The 18,033-nt window shown below is 40.5% G+C and overlaps 1 protein-coding gene across 15 annotated transcripts in view; it reads right to left on the minus strand.

Annotated features, from left to right (window-relative positions):
- Positions 1-468: 468 nt before the first annotated feature.
- EPS8 (EGFR pathway substrate 8, signaling adaptor) overlaps positions 469-18,033 on the minus strand; it is a 119,532-nt gene continuing 101,967 nt past the window's right edge. For 11 of the 15 annotated variants that reach the window (XM_082255699.1, XM_082255696.1, XM_082255687.1 and 8 more), the window contains exons 16-23: positions 16,352-16,386; positions 10,811-10,910; positions 10,296-10,439; positions 9,790-9,825; positions 5,589-5,793; positions 5,202-5,382; positions 1,554-1,683; positions 469-1,012 (exon numbers count right to left, since the gene is read on the minus strand). In XM_082255699.1, the coding sequence (XP_082111825.1) occupies positions 899-1,012; positions 1,554-1,683; positions 5,202-5,382; positions 5,589-5,793; positions 9,790-9,825; positions 10,296-10,439; positions 10,811-10,910; positions 16,352-16,386 (945 nt within the window). In that variant the 3' untranslated portion in view covers positions 469-898. Of the gene's footprint in view, positions 1,013-1,553; positions 1,684-5,201; positions 5,383-5,588; positions 5,794-8,448; positions 8,473-9,789; positions 9,826-10,295; positions 10,440-10,810; positions 10,911-16,351; positions 16,387-18,033 lie in introns of all 15 variants that reach the window. The other 4 variants (XM_082255689.1, XM_082255692.1, XM_082255690.1 and 1 more) reach the window with 4 other exon arrangements.

The raw sequence follows: 18,033 nt of genomic DNA on the forward strand, positions 1-18,033 counted from the left end.
CCTGATCTACCATTCTGTGTCCCTTAATGTATGACTAAAAATAATGTTTATTGCACAACCATAGATGACTTTGTTTTAAGCCATACAGTCAAACTGGTAAATGACAGCTGCACATATAAATGGCAGCCATTCCTGCTGCCTTGCCATTGTATTAAAATAGGGAGTGTAGCTGCAAATCCTCCATACCATACTTCTTCCTACTTCCCATTTGGGAGGATCTATACTCAATATTATAAAGGGTTTAGGATCCCATTAAAGTTTTCCCTATTTCTGTCTAGTAAAAACAGTCTTAACAGACCGCAAGCACATTAATAACAGATCAGATACTCAACAAATTTTTCAAAAAGGCCTTAGGGTTCTACTATATAATGGCAATATGTCTCAAAAACACAACAGACAAATATGACAACAGACACAACAAAGAAATCCCCTTTCTATAAAAAAAACACTTTACTGGTCATTAAAAATTTCAGAAAAAAATAATTTAAACATTTTTATTATTGTTTCTGCAATAACTTTCTATATTCACGGTAGGCCAATGTTTTTTACATACAGACAAATATACAAGGAATTTTGAAATCTCTTCCAATGGCTGTTAGTGAAACTGAAAGCTGACATAGCAACACTTTTACTGTTGTTACCTGGAGTGACAAGCTCTGCCCTGATCAACTCTATACAGGATCCCATTCACATGCTCCAGGCATGATGGAAGGAGTGGACTCTACCCCTCTGCTGCTATAACAGTGAACGGCAACATGACCATTAAGCGCAGTCTTACAATACACACACAGACTAGAGAGAAAATTTGTACAATCAAAAAAACTGAGACGGTCAAATTGGCAAAATGAATTACAAGACTGCAGAGTTTCCAGATAATACAAATTCTTCTAGAAAATCTTCAGTGATTGTTTCCTTCATCAAATGACTCTACACCAGAATCGCTTGCAGCAGCATTAATCTTTTCTTGGCGTTTTTTCATGATTTCCTGCAGCTCAGAGTTTCCACCGATTTCCTTAAGGACACAAAGGAGTAGAAAGTGTCAATATGAGATTAAGATTGGTCCATTATATGCATTAACAACGTAATACACTGCAAAGCTTGAGTTACAAATGGCTGGAAAAGGCAATTCCAAGCCTAACTCAGTTCAACTGGATTTTTGTGAACATGTCAGTGGTGGAGGGGCGATAGAAAGCAATAAATACCTTCAGCTCCAAGTTACGCAAATTATTTACCTTGAAAATAGATCATAAACTTTTCAGTCTCATTGCACTCTGACATTTACTGGAACTCACAGAGATCAGATTTAGCTATATAAAGGTGGGAAATTGAGGGCGCATAAATATGTGATAAAGTGTTATGATATACCACTGAAAACAGCTGGTGGTTAGACTTTATACCCAATATAACTAAAACTGGCACTTACCAGTATATCGCAAAAGGGTGCAATGGCAAGGTGACATGGGTAGTATGGGAGGGCAATTCTTAAAAACCTCAGTATATTTCTGGTAATTTATTGGCAGGACAAATTTTCATACACTGCAAGGAATAGATACCTCTTGAGTAGCTTTCTGAAGTGTCACTTGGTTGTAAACTCTTGGTCCTTCTGGGCAGACCGTCTTTAATTCATCCTTGGTGAGGGAAAAAAGCTGAGCGCCGGTTAGCACACCAAGACTAGTGACTGTCCTGGAAGAATACAGCAAAACAGACTGTTATTGCCCAAGAGAGAAGAAGGAAATAAATGGAGGCACTGTGAGAAAAAGGAAGATAAGGAGAAGAAATGAGGAATCCACATGAAGAAGGAATGAAGGCACAATGGAGAGAGAAGGAAGTGAAGGAGGAATGGAGACACTTTGTGAGAAGGAGGACAAGGAAGAAATGAGGCACTATGGGAAGTGAAGGAGTAGAAGTATTGGAAGTACTCTGGCAAGAAAAGAAACAGGAAGTATGGAAAGAATTGGAGACACTGAAGAGGAGGTGGAGGAAAAGGGAACTATGGCAAGAAAAGTTGATAAGCGCATGAAGAACTATAGGAAGGGGAGAAGAAATGGAGACTCTATGGTAGGGCTGAACGATAGTCGATATGATATCGACTATCGTTCTGCGGACGTGGGAGATATTCATATCGTCGAGGTCACGATATTTTGCATAGGCAGGGAAAAGTCAGGACTCGGAGGAGGACTCACAGACATCCGTTAGGCAGGGAGAAGTTGGGACTCGGAGGAGGACTCACAGCCATCCCACACTTCAGCGGGGAGCAGCGCGCCGTGAGCAGCTGCACAGCTAACCAATCACACGTGCCTGCACACCTGATTGGTTCGCGGTGCCGCTACTCACGGTGTGATTGGTTCGCTGTGCCATTGAGAAAACTAGCTGAGGGCGGAGACTGAACGTGTGGGCTGCAGTGCACGGAAGTGGAGTGAGTCAGTGTATGCGGCAGTGATCTTTTACCGGCTCCTAGTCCTCCGCTCCTACCACCACTGTGAGTCCACTGAATAATCCGATTCCACACAATTCCACACTGTCACTGAGAGTATTGAGTACCATTATTAACCCTGGCCTGCCCTGTAGCTGCAATTAAAATTTAGAAGGCTGTGCTGCTGCCTGCATGCTTCATGATTTCCATCCATTCCCAGCATCCTTCCCTACAGTGTCAGTAACATTAACCCTGGCTGTCACGGACTCCCAGTGCAGTATATAATATATACAATCAGAAGAAGGGCTGCTGCAAAACTCATCCCATCCCTACAGTAACAATAACCCTCGCTGTCCCAGGTGTCCCTGGTAAGGTAATTGTTGACTTTAGCCTGGATTGACGGGTCTCTCAATATCGCAATATATATAGTTGAAAAAAAAATATTGCAATATATTTTTTTTTGCAATATCGTGCAGGCCTACTCTATGGTACAGGAGAAGGAAGGGAAGGAGGAATAGAGAAAGTAAATATTGAATGTGTAAAATATACATGTACAGCGTGTGTGTGTGTATATATATATATATATATATATATATTATTATTATTATTTTTTTTTTTTTTTTACATACACATACAGTATATTTCCTGAATGATCATGCACAGACAGACAGTTGGTAACAGACCACCATTTACAATAAGAAATTCCTTCCCATTTTCTCCACAAGTATGGTTGTTATGGCCTCCTATGAGCTTACATTTGCTCACCATCATTTTGTCATATTTGCTAATTATGTGATGATTGTCACCTGCATGTTTTTCTTTGTCCCATCACTGGTACATATGCTCACTGTCTCTTAAGTTTGATACTTGACCCTCCCTCTATATTTTGTAGATGTCATATGTGCCCTACTTTTATGAATACCCAAGATAAAAAGATTGGATCCTAAAAAAAAAAAAATTCCTCAAGATTGATATAATAGAATTGGCAGATTCTTTCTATGCTAATTTTATTCAAAAGGTCAATGTGAACTGTAGTATCAAAACACTCTAAAAAGGGTTGTAACGACTACACTTGACCCTAATTGTTATTTTCAGTAACAGCAGGTAAGGTCTGTTCATCTTGAATAACAAACAAGATCAAAAGTGTTCAATCAACCAATCAGCTTTCTTTACATTTTTGTAAATAAGGAAAAAAAACAAAACTATATCAAGGAATGATTTTGCTTGGAGAGGTTGTCTGAAATGTGTTTGGCTAAGGTTGCATTCTACCTTTGCACATTCCGAATTCCACAATATTAATTCATTAATTATTATTATTTACAACATATGTGAAGACGAGTAAGAGGGATAGAGTTACTATGGGAAGAGTGAGAGGTGGAGTAGGAATGAAGGAACTATCTATGGGAAAAGAAAGAAAAGGAAGAGAAACTGAGTAGGTATGGGGAGATGACAAGGAGGAGGAGGAGGAATGGAGGTACTATGGAAAGAGGGGGAGGAGAAGGAATGTATACACTATGTGAAGAGGAAAAGGAGAAAGAATGGAGGCACCATGGCAAGAAGTGAAAAAGGAGGAATGGAAAGCTATGGGAAGAGAAGGAATGGAGACACTATAAAGAGAAGCAGACGAGGGTGGAATGGAGGACTATGGGAATAAAAGGAAATTAACTATGGGAAGGGGAAAATAAATCAGGACTCTATGGTAGAAGAGAAGGATGTAGAGGAGGAATAGAGGACTATGTGTAGAAGAGGAGAGACAGAGCCATTATGGCAATCGGAGGAGGAATATGGTACAATGGGAAGAGGAGGAGGAAGAATAGAGAACTATTGGTAGAGCAGGGATGGAAGCACTATGGGAAGGAATTAAAAAGGAATTATGAGAAAAGAAGAAAGACAGAATAAAATTAGACAAACTGAGAAGTGAAAAACATATGGCATTGCTGCACGGAATGATAACATGTTGCAGGAAGCGAGTATGCAGGACAGGACAACATAATTGGAATAAAATAGGGGAAAAGGTGAAATAATTGATGGGGACTGTCCCACTTGAATAGGTTGGACTGCTACGCGGGGCTGGTGGGTCCGGGCGCTCCGAGGGGGGGGGTCTGGGACGTGCATCTGGCGCGTCTCCCCCCCCCCCCCCACGCCTTTCCTCTTTTCCCTTTTGTTCTCTCCTATAACTCTCTGTGCCTTTTGGACCTTCCCCCCCCATTCTTTTCACCATCCTGCCCTCACCTTCTCCCCCCCCCCCTTTTTTTTCTCTCTTCTTTCTTTCTTATTCCTTCTTTTTCCCTTGCCCTGCTAGTTCTGATGTGTTGGAGAGCCCGACTGTGATCGACACCATGGGCGGGTCGGGCTGCTCCACTCCTATATAAGTATGGCTATCGGTACTCTGAATGTTGCTCATATGGACACTATATGTGTCCCATGCTCAGGACACTTTTACTTGACTTGTCAGTGTACAACATGTTGCTGCTACGTATTTGTAACCCAAAAAAAACAAAAAAATAAAAAAACCTTTGTGTTATATTTTCATGCACACATTAGAGCAAATGTTTGTAAACTCCTTTTTTTTCTTACTCTTTAATAAACTATTTTGATGGGAAAAAAAAAAGGTGGAATAGTAGCATGATGTGAATGGTAACATGGGACGGTGATATGATGCACATTCCAGGAACGGGACAGGTACACAATGTGAAATAGATGTAGAACAGTAGCTTTATGTTAGTGACAGAAAGATTGTGCATGTTAAGCCATATGAACAAGCTATAGGTAGAATCTGTCAATTTACACAGAACTGAATCCCTTTGCTTGCAGCCATGCTTTCACATCTTCTGTGGATGAACTGTAGGAAATGTTGACCGCTGTTGTGTTTTGGCGTGGTACAGTGAATTTCTTCTGGGCTGCACTGCGTCCAATGGTGAGTCTCTGTACCAATTCATCCTGAACCTCCTCCATCTGAGACTTCCTGCCTGGAATATAATTTCCACCAATGAAATCACCTCTCTGCTCTGAATTCATATGCCCGAGACACTAGAATATCACTAACAATTCTAAAATGGTTTAATAATGGTTTTCAAAACCTCTGCTAAGTCTTCACAAAAATGCATAAATAATAAAACAAGATATGTGAAAATCTTCACCGGGTCATGTAAAAACAGTGGTCCCTATTACTTACGATCAATGGGTCTGTCCCTCAGGTGGTCTCGCAAACTGCTGCCCCCACTATCGCTGGATGTGCTGCTCTGGCGACTGATCAAACTTCCAGATGGACAGGACTTGGATATGGGTATAGAAAGAGGGGAGGGGATAGGGTGTGGAGGTGGGGTAGGAGCTGCCAAGACTGGGTCTCCTTGTTTTGGGACATTCTCTGACTTCTGTTTCTAGAAAGACAGAAATAGATTGAAAATACTTATTCCAGAGTCACCAACCCACTCGGACAGGAGAAATATTGAAGAACTATCTAAGCAGGAATAAAAATCAGCAGGTACAGAGGGCTTTTTGGAGAGGAATTGTTGTAGGAGTTGGATTGGAAATAAACTGCTCTCTAGTCATCATATTCTACCAAAATGTTTATAAAAAAAAAAAAAACTTTAAAAGATCCATTTGGGAAGCCAATTTCCATTTTGGTGGAAAGATAAAACAGGCAGGTCTGGACCAATATCAGAAGTCAAACAGTTCTGAAGCTGTCCCCTTTCTCCATTTTGGCTTTTTTATTGCTACAGAAATTAAATAAGGTGGAATGAAGAAAAAAAAAAAAAAAGGTTCTCCTTTTACAAACTTTTTTTTTTTAACCACTTAAGGACCAGGCCTATTTCTGACACTTGTTGTTTACAAGGTAAAATCAGTCTTTTTTACTATAAAATGACTTGGAACCCCCAAACATTATAATATATATATATATATATATATATATATATATATATTTTTTTTTTTTTAGCAGAGACTTTAGAGAATAAAATGGAGATCGTTGCAATACTTTGTCACACCGTATTTGCGCAGCGGTTTTACAAATGCAATTTTTGTTTTGGAAAAAATACACTTTTGAATAGAAAAATAAGAAAAGCGTAAAGTTAGCCAAAAATTTTTCAATATTGTGAAAGATAATGTTATGCCGAGTAAATACATACCCTACATGTTATGCTTAAAAATTGCGCACGCTCGTGGAATGGCGACAAACATTGGTACTTAAAAATCTCCATAAGTGACGCTTTAAAAATTTCTACAGGGTACCAGTTTAGAGTTACAGAGGAGGTCTAGGGCTACAGTTATTGCTCACCGCCTAACGATCGTGGTGATACCTCACGTGTGGTTTGAACACCGTTTACATATGCGTTCGCTTCTGCGTGCGAGCTAGGAGGGACGGGGCCCTTTACATTTTTTTTTTCTTATTTATTTTACCTTTTATTTTTTACTTTTACACTGTCCCTTAAAAAAAAAAAAATTTGATCACTTTTACTCCTATTGCAAGGAATGTAAACATCCCTTGTAAAAGAAACAGGTCCTCTTTAATGTGAGATCTGGGGTCAAAAAGACCTCAGATCTCACATCTACCCTTAAAAGCAAAAATAAAAGTCTTTTTTTTTTCAGCAAGAAAAAAAATGGGCCCTTTAAGGCCATTGGGCAAAGCGACTTATGACGTTGCTCTTGTGCTGCAAGGCTATAGAGTCGGGTGGGGGCCTTCTTGCCCTCACTCGACTTCCTGTCTGGGAATGCAACGGACCGGAAGCAGTGGGAAGGGCACCTCTCCCACAGCCCATAAAAGTGATCCGCGCTGAATACGCCACTGGGACCACTTTTATGTGAAAGAGGACCTACAGCTGTGTAAGAAGATACCGGGGTTATGGCAGCTATCCGGTATTTAGCGTCAAAGTACCGACGTAAAAATGCGGCAGGCAGTCTGGAAGTGGTTAAGCTGATCTTAACGCAGAAATTCAACAACCACCTAAAATGTGTCTGCTTACTTTTGAGTCAAGTCCAACGAGGTGCACCACGTTCTGGACTTCTCCCTTTAAGGTGGACCTTCACTCAACACTTATGCTGCTAGCATTAGTAGACAGATAGGAAAATACATCATATTTACTTGTTTTAAATTTTTTTTTGTTACATTTCTTAAGTTACTTCCTGGTTTCTTGCCTCAGCAAGTTATGTCATATATCCCCAGAGTCTTCAGGAGGGGAGGAGAGGGGGAGGGGTTTTCTCAGCTAAGCACACCCTCCTGCATGCCTGAGCTAAGGGCAGGTGAATTCCAGGAAGTAAATGCTACATGAATCACTTGCCCTTACTCAAGATGGCCACTGCCAGAAATGCTAGGGGGTGTATTTCAAAGTGATTTCTCAGCAAAATAAAGCATTGAGACATGGATGGATTGGGGAGTTTGCTTTGAATATTAAAAATAAACTAAATAGAGTTTTTGTTTGTGGTGTTCAGATACAGCGAAGATACGATTCAATGTACATTTTTACTGAGCACCGGGAGCACAGCTATTGCTATACTTCCAGCTCTCCAATGCTACATACGACTCTGCAGAGTTGTATGCAGCCACTCTGCCTGCTCCTCCCCTCCTCTTGATCACAGAAGACTTTGTATTATGTGAACCCATTCACAAATGACAGAGTGTTTGTGAATTCATAGCGAAGAGGAGGAGCAGCAGAGGGACTACTGTGTGTGTGAGAAGAAAGCACCTCTCCTGTCCAATTGCCAGGGATATAGGGATAGCTGTACTCCTAGTGCTCAACAAAACTGTCAGCTTTAAATAAAAAAATAGATAAGTCCATGAAGTGGCATGCACCTCATTGGACTTAGCCTATAGTAAGCCAGCACATTTTAGAAAGTGTCTGAATTCCTGGAGTTCGGCTTTAAGCGTCCCCCCACAGAACAAAGTCTAGATCAGATACCACTGCCAGCAAAAGAGATGACTAGAAAGGGATGGAGGCTGGTAGACTAGAAGCACAGTCAGAGGAGGAAGTCTCACATCGCAGAATGTCTGTGAATTAGTGGGTGACAGAGCAAGGGAACATTATTTAGACATGCGTTACCTCTGACAGCTCCCCCAGCAATTGCTGTTGTAAAAAGACAATAGCGCATTATACACGTATTCATAATTCTACATCGCATGGTATACACAATTCTCACTACAAGGTCTTTCAGCTTGCGTTGTTCAGGCCAGAGCTCATTCACACCACACTGTTCCTGGTTGCTTTTTCATGTTGGTGATCCACATTCACACCTGATGTCTTCTACTGACACACATTACAGAAGGGCAAGCTGCATTTCTGATCTGTTAAAGTGGAACTTGACTCTCTCAATCATCATTGACTATGTTTAATCCTTATGCTGCTAGCATTAGTAAAGAGATAGAAAAGCATATTATATTTACTTGATTCCATTTTTTTTTTTTTTACATTTCTGCAGTTGTCTTCTGGTTTCCAGGCCTAGGCAAATTAGATCATACATCCCAGGTGCCTTCAGGAGGGGAGGACGGGTTTTCTCTCCTCCCTGCATGCATGAGCTAAGAGCAGATGGATTCCAGGAAGTAAATGCTACATGAATCATCTGCCCTTACTCAAGATGGTCATGGCCAGAAATGCTAGCAGGTGTTTTTCAAAGTGATTACTCAGCAAAATAAAGCATCGAGACATGGATGGATGGGTGAGTTTGAGTATTAAAAATGAATTTGTGTTTTTGGTTTGTGGTAGTTCCGCTTTAACTTGCAATTTTCCTTTGAATAAAATCCTTCAAAGTGCCTCTGAAATGCACATAAATTAAAACGCATTAAAGCTGTATGTGTGGCAAATGTAGTTATACTGGTTGGTTTTGGCTGCCTCATACTTCAGTCCAGTGATTTTTTTATGAGATTTTACAATGCAGGACATAAAGGGATTTCTGACCAAAAAACAATGAACAGAAATTATTAATTTGATTGTGAACAAGGCAAACTGACTGAGAATAAAGCATCTCATAAAAGGATAATCTTTACTTCATACACTAGGCACACAGATATGATCTTTGAGTACTTTAGATCACCATTAAAAATTTGGAGTCAATGACTCAATAATGTCTACAATTTAGTTTTTGGGTTAACACCGCAAAGGTTGACACACAGCAAAAGTCCTGCCTGTGCTTGTTGCTCTGTTGGTTTGGTGCAGTCTAAGAGATAACTGAACTTGCAGTGTGCAGCTGATGATCCAGCAGGTAGAAGTGAAGTATCAGTAGCTGATATACCACATTTTAAAGAATAGTAAGACCTTAATATTTCTGCTGATCATCACACTTTGGCTTGTATGTATTAGGAAAATAGAACAGCATCAAACCCACAAAATGGATTTACACAAAGAGTGGAAGGAACAGCAGATCTGACAAACCATGCTGAGACCCACCTTGAAGATTTCAAACTCCTTCTTTGGCATCAATAGCTTTTGGTGGAGCATGTCAATACACAAAATCATTGTATGAAATGCAAGGTTACTACTAGTTACATCCAATCCAGAACTGTGCTTTGTGATCTACTGTCTATGAGCAATCTACCAGGACCCAGTGCACTCCTCTGATATGCTATGCTAAGCGATCTAAAGCTTTACTTAATGATCTACTACAAAGGAGCAGTATACAGAGACCTGCTGCATGTGGGGAATACTACCCGGTCTGTGATGCAGTGCAGTGCTTATGAGATTCAGTGATTTTCTATATACAGAGATCCAGTTCTGGCTGATATCAGTGTGCAGCTAGCTAGGGAAGGCCAAAAGACAGCAGGGTGGGAAAAGAGACATAACAGGGAGAAGAACTGACGGCATAAATACCCTAAATGCGGCCACCATTATGTAAAGATATGATGTACAAAGTACAACAGCTAGCACAAGTTTTATGAACAGTGACAGTTCTTTACCTGGATAGTTTGGCTGTAGAGTGGGTCTGAGCGGGCCAATGATGACTCTTCAGCCTTCACCATTCCCAGGATGTTGTTTGGCACAAAACCAGAAGAACCACTGGAATTACGAACCTTCCACCATTGCTTCTTATTATCGATGATCTTCAAAAGACAGAGCCCAGGAGTAGAGTAACTGCCGAGACAGAGAGAGCACGAACAACTGCCGAGACAGAGAGGGAAAGCACAAGCAAAGCAACTGCACAAAGAGTGGGCATAAGCAACTGAAGAAAGACAGAGACAGGCAGAAATTGCAGAGAGAGAAAACAAATAACTACAGCAAAAGATTTAACTTTTAACCCAAAACTAAAAATTCTACAAATAATAAACTTCCAAATTGAATATTCCCTCACCCATCTCCTGCCCCGCCAATTCTACCCCCACAAATAAAATATCCCATCCAGCTTTCTGTCCTGCTTAGTCTATCTCCACAGATAAAATACCCCATGCAGTTGTCTGTCCTGCTCAGTTTTTACCTCCACGGTGTCATCTTTCATCACGGAGAGCTCATTTAGGTTCCTGGCTACAAAGTCATACTTGCATACGGCATATTTTGGGGCATTTTCCTCCTGATTTCTGTGTGGGTAGAAAATTAGGATGTAAATTGCATAATCAGCAGAAGTAGCAGTAAGGTGGAAGTTAGACTGGTACAAACACATCCATAAATACAAAGTAGAAGAAAGAACTGTCAGACTAACTACATGCTGCCAGCCTTAGAAGTCTCACTCTTCCTAGTACAGCATCAATATTGCAGAATGAAGAATGAGATTCCGCTCTATGCAGCTAGCAGAGTGAGACACTAGGACTAGATAAAAAGCAAGGATCCATTCCTCAGTACTTCTCTCATGAAAAATATGTCACACTGGTGGGTGACACAGGATGGCAATATCCACTTATAACCAAAAGTCAATTTTGGGGCTGTTTGAGTTTTAAAGTAATTGTAAAGTCTGTTTTTTTTTTTTTTCATATAAACAAACATGTTATAATTACCTCCTCTGTGCAGTTGGTTTTGCACAGAGTAGCCTGGATACTTCTCTTCTCGGGTCCCTTTTCTGTGCTCTGGCCCCTCCCTCCTGTTAAGTGCCCTAACCTGAGCCGAGCTACAGCTCTTCGTGTCCAATCAGACACTGAGCCACGACCCGGCCCCGCGCCCCTCACTCCTGATTGGCTGAATGCATTTGATTGACAGCAGTGGGAGCCAATCACGCCACGCTGCTGTCTCAGCCAATAAGGAGGGGAGTCCCAGGCAGCTGAGAAACTCCTGCAACATCGCTGGATAAAGATGGGCTCAAGTAAGTATTAGGGGGGCTGCTATACACAGAAGTTATACTTACCGGAGTCCTATACGGTTTGCAGCCAGTTTATCTGGCGTGTGAAACCACAAGAGGGAGTCAGGCTGGTATCAATGGGAATTATGAAAGATTACTCCCTTGTTACACCCTTAATGGCCCGAATGCCACACTATGGTGGGCTTCCACATCTTTATCCTCAGCAGTGCCACAATGCCTAAGTCAGTGTCCAAGCATACCCAAAAGGTTGGGGGGGGTCATTCCTCTGCAGTTAAGCTATTGGTGGCTAGGGGATCTTCTAGAAAAACAAAAAACAGTGACAGCTCACCCATAAAATGGTTTCAGTGACCCAGGCGACAGATTTGGTCTTCCTAAAAGTAGTACATAAATATCACATTGTTCCTGTACTCCAGATGGGTTCCTAGAAATACCTTTTATTGAATATACCAAATACATACACTACTTACCTGCTTCAGGCTACAGCCCTCAGGGACAACTGCTACCTTGCACCAGCAAAACTCTCATACACAGATTAAGCAGAAAAACATCAAGAAATAAGTCAACCGAACCCCAAAAAACACCTAAACCCAAAAGTGTTAACTTACTAAATGCAAATTGCAAATCTCTGCTCTGCATGTACATTTGCCCAGAGCTTAGTAAATGAGCTTTACTTTGCAAAGAATATCCAATCACATGCAAGGAAAAAAAAAAATAGCATTTTTGCTTGCACACGATTGGATGATGGAAGTCAACAGAGCTTCCCCTCATTTACTAAGCTCTGGAGCAACTGCAGATTCTATTTGCCTTTAGTAAATCAACCCCAATGTGTTGGGATTTGGGGAAAATGAAGTTTATGTTGTATTGTTTCTACAGTGATCCTTACACAATGGGGTTTATGTACTAAAGCTAGAGAGGGCAAAATCAGTCATACTTCTGCAGAGAAACCAATCAACTTCTAACCTCAGTTTATTTAAGCTTTGGCAATAAAATCTGGAAGCTGATTTCTCTGCAGAAGTGGGACTGATTTTGCCCTCTCTAGCTTTAGTAAATAAACCCCAATGGGTTTTGGATATGATTGGTCACCCAGAAAGATTTTTTATATATGAGAGATCAATCCTAAAAAGTAACACTGATGGTTCATGTAATGGTAATGGTGCCTTTAGCTAAAGCTTTGCTCGTTCACATGTGCGTCAATACCCGATGTTTATTTGGAATTTATTTAGCACTTTTAAAGCCTCATAACCACCCTTCAATGTCTGTCATGAATATTAGTATAGCACCACAGAGTGCTGTTCGCACAGGAACTATAGTGTTGTGTTAGTTGTGTTAAAAATTAAGCAGCATGTTGCTTTCATGAGGCAGCAACACTTGTCAGCTGCCTCCATTGATTCCAATGCTCTGTAACTGCACGTTAACAGCACCTCTAGCATTTATGGCGTGTTAGTGAAGCATTTATAAAAAGTCTCACTGGGCACTGGGGGAGAGGCAGTGGAGGTTCCTGTATCCCAGAATGCACTAAGAAATAGTAGAGAACTAGGACAGAGTAGCTCTTTCCGCTTCCTGTTTGTACAGAGCAGTTGGGTGGTAACACCATTTGCTTCTAGGTGCAGGCAAACACATCAGGCCAGCAAGCAATACTGACAGTGCCAGGTAAGAGTAGAGGCATTGAGCATTATTGCCAGTGGCAAAGCTTTCTGTGTCAGCAAAGTTGTTCTGGATTAAGCCAAGTGTCAAAGAGATCAAAGTATAAGAATCCATCTCGCAGAGAATTCACAAAAAATGCCTGCTATCACACCACAACCTAACCACACAAAAAGCAGATCATTTCCTCGACATCACTTCCCCTTTAAGCACTTCCCACTGGAAAAGCAACACTTTCATGGGCATTTATCAAGCATTCTTCAAGCTTTTCCAGCGCCTCATAAACACCACGAAAACACATCATATATGCGATAGGTGCATTAATGAGCATTGCTTCCTTCCTCAATGAACCAAACACATCATATATGCGATAGGTGCGTTAATGAGCATTACTTCCTTCCTCAATTAATCAGAAACATCATATATGCGATAGGTGTGGTAATGAGCATTGCTTCATTGCTCAATGAATCAAACACATCATATATGTGATAGGTGTGTTAATGAACATTGCTTCATTCCTTAACAAATTAAACACATCATATATGCAATAGGTGCAGTAATGAGTATTGCTTCATTCTTCAATGAACATCATATATGCGCTAGGTGCGTTAATGAGCATTGCTTCATTCCTCATAATCAACGCACATGTGAACGAGCCCTAGAACATATTTTAAGGAATCTTACCGGAGCGCTGGATTTTTGCAGCAATTCCTTCCACAAAAAACACATTTATGCCCATCCTGGATCAAAAGTGAAAACTGTCATTTTACATACCAATTGTGGGAAGGTTACTGTGGGCACCACTCAAGGCTCACAAACAACATATGCCTTGTGGAATCTGTCTAGTTACTGAGTTTCAAAGTCAAACTTTTAAGCCCCCAGGCCCTGTCATAACCTTATTCTAATAAATATTCATCCCTCACAACAGACAACCTGCTGTATTGTCCACGTTTTCTCTGCCATTCAGCAAAAAGTTAGTGGTTAGCATGTCAATAAAGCTCATTAAAGCGGAACTTCACTCCCTCAATCAACATTGACTAATTTAAGCCTTATGCTGCTAGCATTAGTAAATACATAGGAAAGTATATTGTATTTACTTTCTGTCATTTTTATAATTTACATTTCTCTAGTTATATCCTGGTTTCCTGGACAAGGAACATTTTGTTATACATCCCAGATGTCTCCAGGAGTGAATGAGGAGTTTCCTTAGCTAAGCTCACCCCCCTATCTGCATTCCTGAGCTAAAGACAGATGGATTCCAGGAGGTAAAGGCTACATGAATAATCTGCCATTACTCAAGATGCTAGAAAGGTGTTTTTCAAAGTGATTTCTCATCAAAATAAGGCATGAAGACATGAATGGATGGGCGAGTTTGCTTTAAATAGTAAAAATTAATTGAATAGTGTCTTTGGTTTGTGGTGCTCAGATGCAGTGTAGTTCCGCTTTAAGATTAGGTTAGTGAAGCGTGGGCTGCTGCACGCCTGCATGTACGGTGTATAAAACTTCACAAATGAGACATTTACAGAAACATTACCTACAAGATTGCCATTCGCCTGGTGGCTTTCTAGAGGGACTTACAAATTTCACTGGGCGACCCCAATAAAAGCCTTTCTTCAATAAACCACAGCTAGAACAATAGATTATGTGCTGTGATCATGGTGATAGTGATTTGCCTTCTAATCCTTGTCAATTTTTGTGACTCCTGCACTGAAATGGAGTGTTTCCCTTGTAGGGAGGGCAATGAAGGTAAATAAGATCTTGGAAATAGAAAAAAAGACTGGCTGGTTTTAAAGTATTGCAGCGTGTGTTAATAAAAAGCCCAAGAAACCAATATCTGAAAATACTTTTATTGTAAATAATGTGGCATATTTATAATATATTATATATATATATATATAAAAAGATGTTTAAAGAAGTATTGATTTGGACTGATTTTTTCATCTTTTTACATTATGAAAATATACATATATCAGTAGCAATTATAGCTAGAGATCAGAGAGTCCTTCTCATAAGCCACATGCTTCATGCAGAGAAAGAGTCACGTGGTTAGTCAGGTGATCTATGAGGAGGGGAGTCACACTGATTGGTCAGGAATGATTGCCTGTATAGAAGACTATAAGAAGCAGTAACAATTTCCCTCAGGAGATGTCTAAGCACAAAGTGTGGCATTATTAGTATGATGATTGATAAGGAAAGGCTCAGTTAATTATAAATTTATATATACAAAGGTGGGCAGGATTAGTAGGAGACATGCAGAATTAAATAGCATCAATTTGAACACCGAAACATCGGCAGTTAATGACAGTTGTGGGGTTAACCCGTCTCCAATAGGACGTTTGCTCTTCCGGAGGTGACAAGGTACAGCTATTTCACATATTCCAGCAGGGTGGGGGGAGGCCGAGTTAGGAATTATAGAAATAAAAATTCCTGTGACAAGGAGAGAAGTAGACCAGTCAGTAGAAGAACATAAACACATTCCCTGGCTTGGGCCAAAGTTCAGTGAAAACATGAAAGTCCCTTTTAATATTGTGGGGAATCATCAGCCTGGGCAAACTACTATTAGGCTAAGTTTACACTTGCAGCAGACTTTACCATCCCTCTGAAAAAGTAATAAGATCACATTGATGCAGCTGGAAGGCGATATGCCACTGCTTGTTTTAATCCTCAAAAGCCCGCGCCACTGTGCTGCTCGATGTGCATTGCACGCATTTGCGCTGAACTCCTCCCCCTACCTTCACCTGAATGGGTCGTGTTCCAGTGGGGGTACTGCCTACTGAACAAAAAAAGGGGTATAAATTTTGCTGAGGCTGCAAAGTAAAACATTGCAGCAGCATGTGGACAATCCCTTCCAGCTGTCTTTGCAGCTTAAGGGGGCAGTCAGGGTGGGCAAACCATGGCTCAACCACCTATTTTTACCGCCCTCGACCGAAAGTGTAAACGAGCCCTTTTTGTTGCAATGAATACCCAGATGTAGACTAGGCTACTGATGTAAAGCTGCCTCTTGTCAGAAAGGCTGGAGAGAGATTAGCAAATGACACAAAGATTCCCCACACTCAGAAAATGTCTCTTTGTTCTCCATACACTCACCTGTCAGTGTTGGGTGAGTCTGGCATTCGGGAGAACTGCAAGATGAAATTAAAGACATTTACAGATTGTGTCATCCCCACTGCTCATAAACTAGGTCAATATACATAACAAAAATACCCACAAAGTATACACAACATAAACACGGGGTGTAAAACTTGTGTAACTAATGCACATAAACCCCACCTAGCATATCCCACCAATACATTGTACACAACCCCAGCACATTGTGTATACCCCCACCCACACAATATAAACTACTCCAGCATACCCTGTATACCTAGAGCACTCAATGTTCATAACCCCACTTACTATATGTACATCCCCACAATGTTCACAGCCCCAACCAAATGTGTATACCTGGTGTACTTATTGTATACAATGCCACCAACTATATGTGTACTTCCAGCAATACAATGCGCACAACCCCAACACCCCATGTATACCTGCCCCACTCAGTGTACAAAAACCCACTACTATATGTATAACCCCACTCACACAATGTACACAACTTAACAAAATGTGTATACATTACGTATGCAATGTACATAACCCCATCTACTGAATGTAGTTCAGCCACACAATGTACAGAAACCCAGACATCATGTGCTTACCCACCAATTACACAAATGTACACAGCCCCAGTACTCCTTGTATACTTGGTCCACTCAATGTACATAACCCTACCTACTATATGTAAAAACCATCCACCCAAAGTATATAACGCGTATACCTGGTGTACTCAAAGTACATAAGCCCACCTACTATATGTATACCCCTAAAAACATACACAACCCCAACGCAATGCATGTACCCCCATCTACTATATGTACACCACCCCAAAACTCCTTGTATACTTGATCCACTCACTCCTACTATATGTATATACTACTAAAAGGGTATGGAGCTGCGCTATATCTAATAGAAAGGAAGCAGTGAAATAACACATATGACAATATCAATATGTAAATACTTGTGCCTAAACAAATACAAATACATGTAAAATAATAATTCTAGCTGTGAAAAAAATATTTGAAATGTGCAAAATCCACTCACAAATCAATAATGTGCACCATTTAACAGGTGTATAATATGTCAAAGTCCAGTAATAATCATCAAAGAAAAGATATATTCAAAAAATATATATATACATAAACAAACAAATAAAATGTCCAAATGCAATGTTGATAACAAAACCACAAAAAAAGTCTATGGTTCGGTGAATGCTGTGATCCAATAAAATGGTGATATAGGTGCTCTATCCCAACAACTGACAATTCACCACTAAGTGCAGTGGCCGCTCCCCTTAAGGCAAATAATATTGCGTTTTCAAAGAAATCAAACGTTGGCTGAACAGGTTCATTCCATTGCAGATAAAAAATAAGGATCTCAATGTAATATGTATAACTCAACTCCTTGAAAAAGTCACAAGATTCTGACGCAACACGTCGGGAGGAGCTGGGTGACATCACTTCCGGTCTACGGCCGAGACCGAAGTTTGTAAATTTTCACGCTGCATCATCCTGGGACCCCCTTGGTCCAGTTTTACCTCACTCCTATTTGTCTACTTAAATGTGACTACTGTATTTGATTAAAGTTGAGTTATACATATTACACTATCGAGATCCTTGTTTTATTTTATATGAGCTGAGATTTGCTGCAATGGAACGAACCTCATCAGCCAA

Source organism: Pelophylax lessonae (genome assembly GCF_965119305.1).
Source record: "Pelophylax lessonae genome assembly, chromosome: 4".
Taxonomy (NCBI): Eukaryota; Metazoa; Chordata; class Amphibia; order Anura; family Ranidae; genus Pelophylax; species Pelophylax lessonae.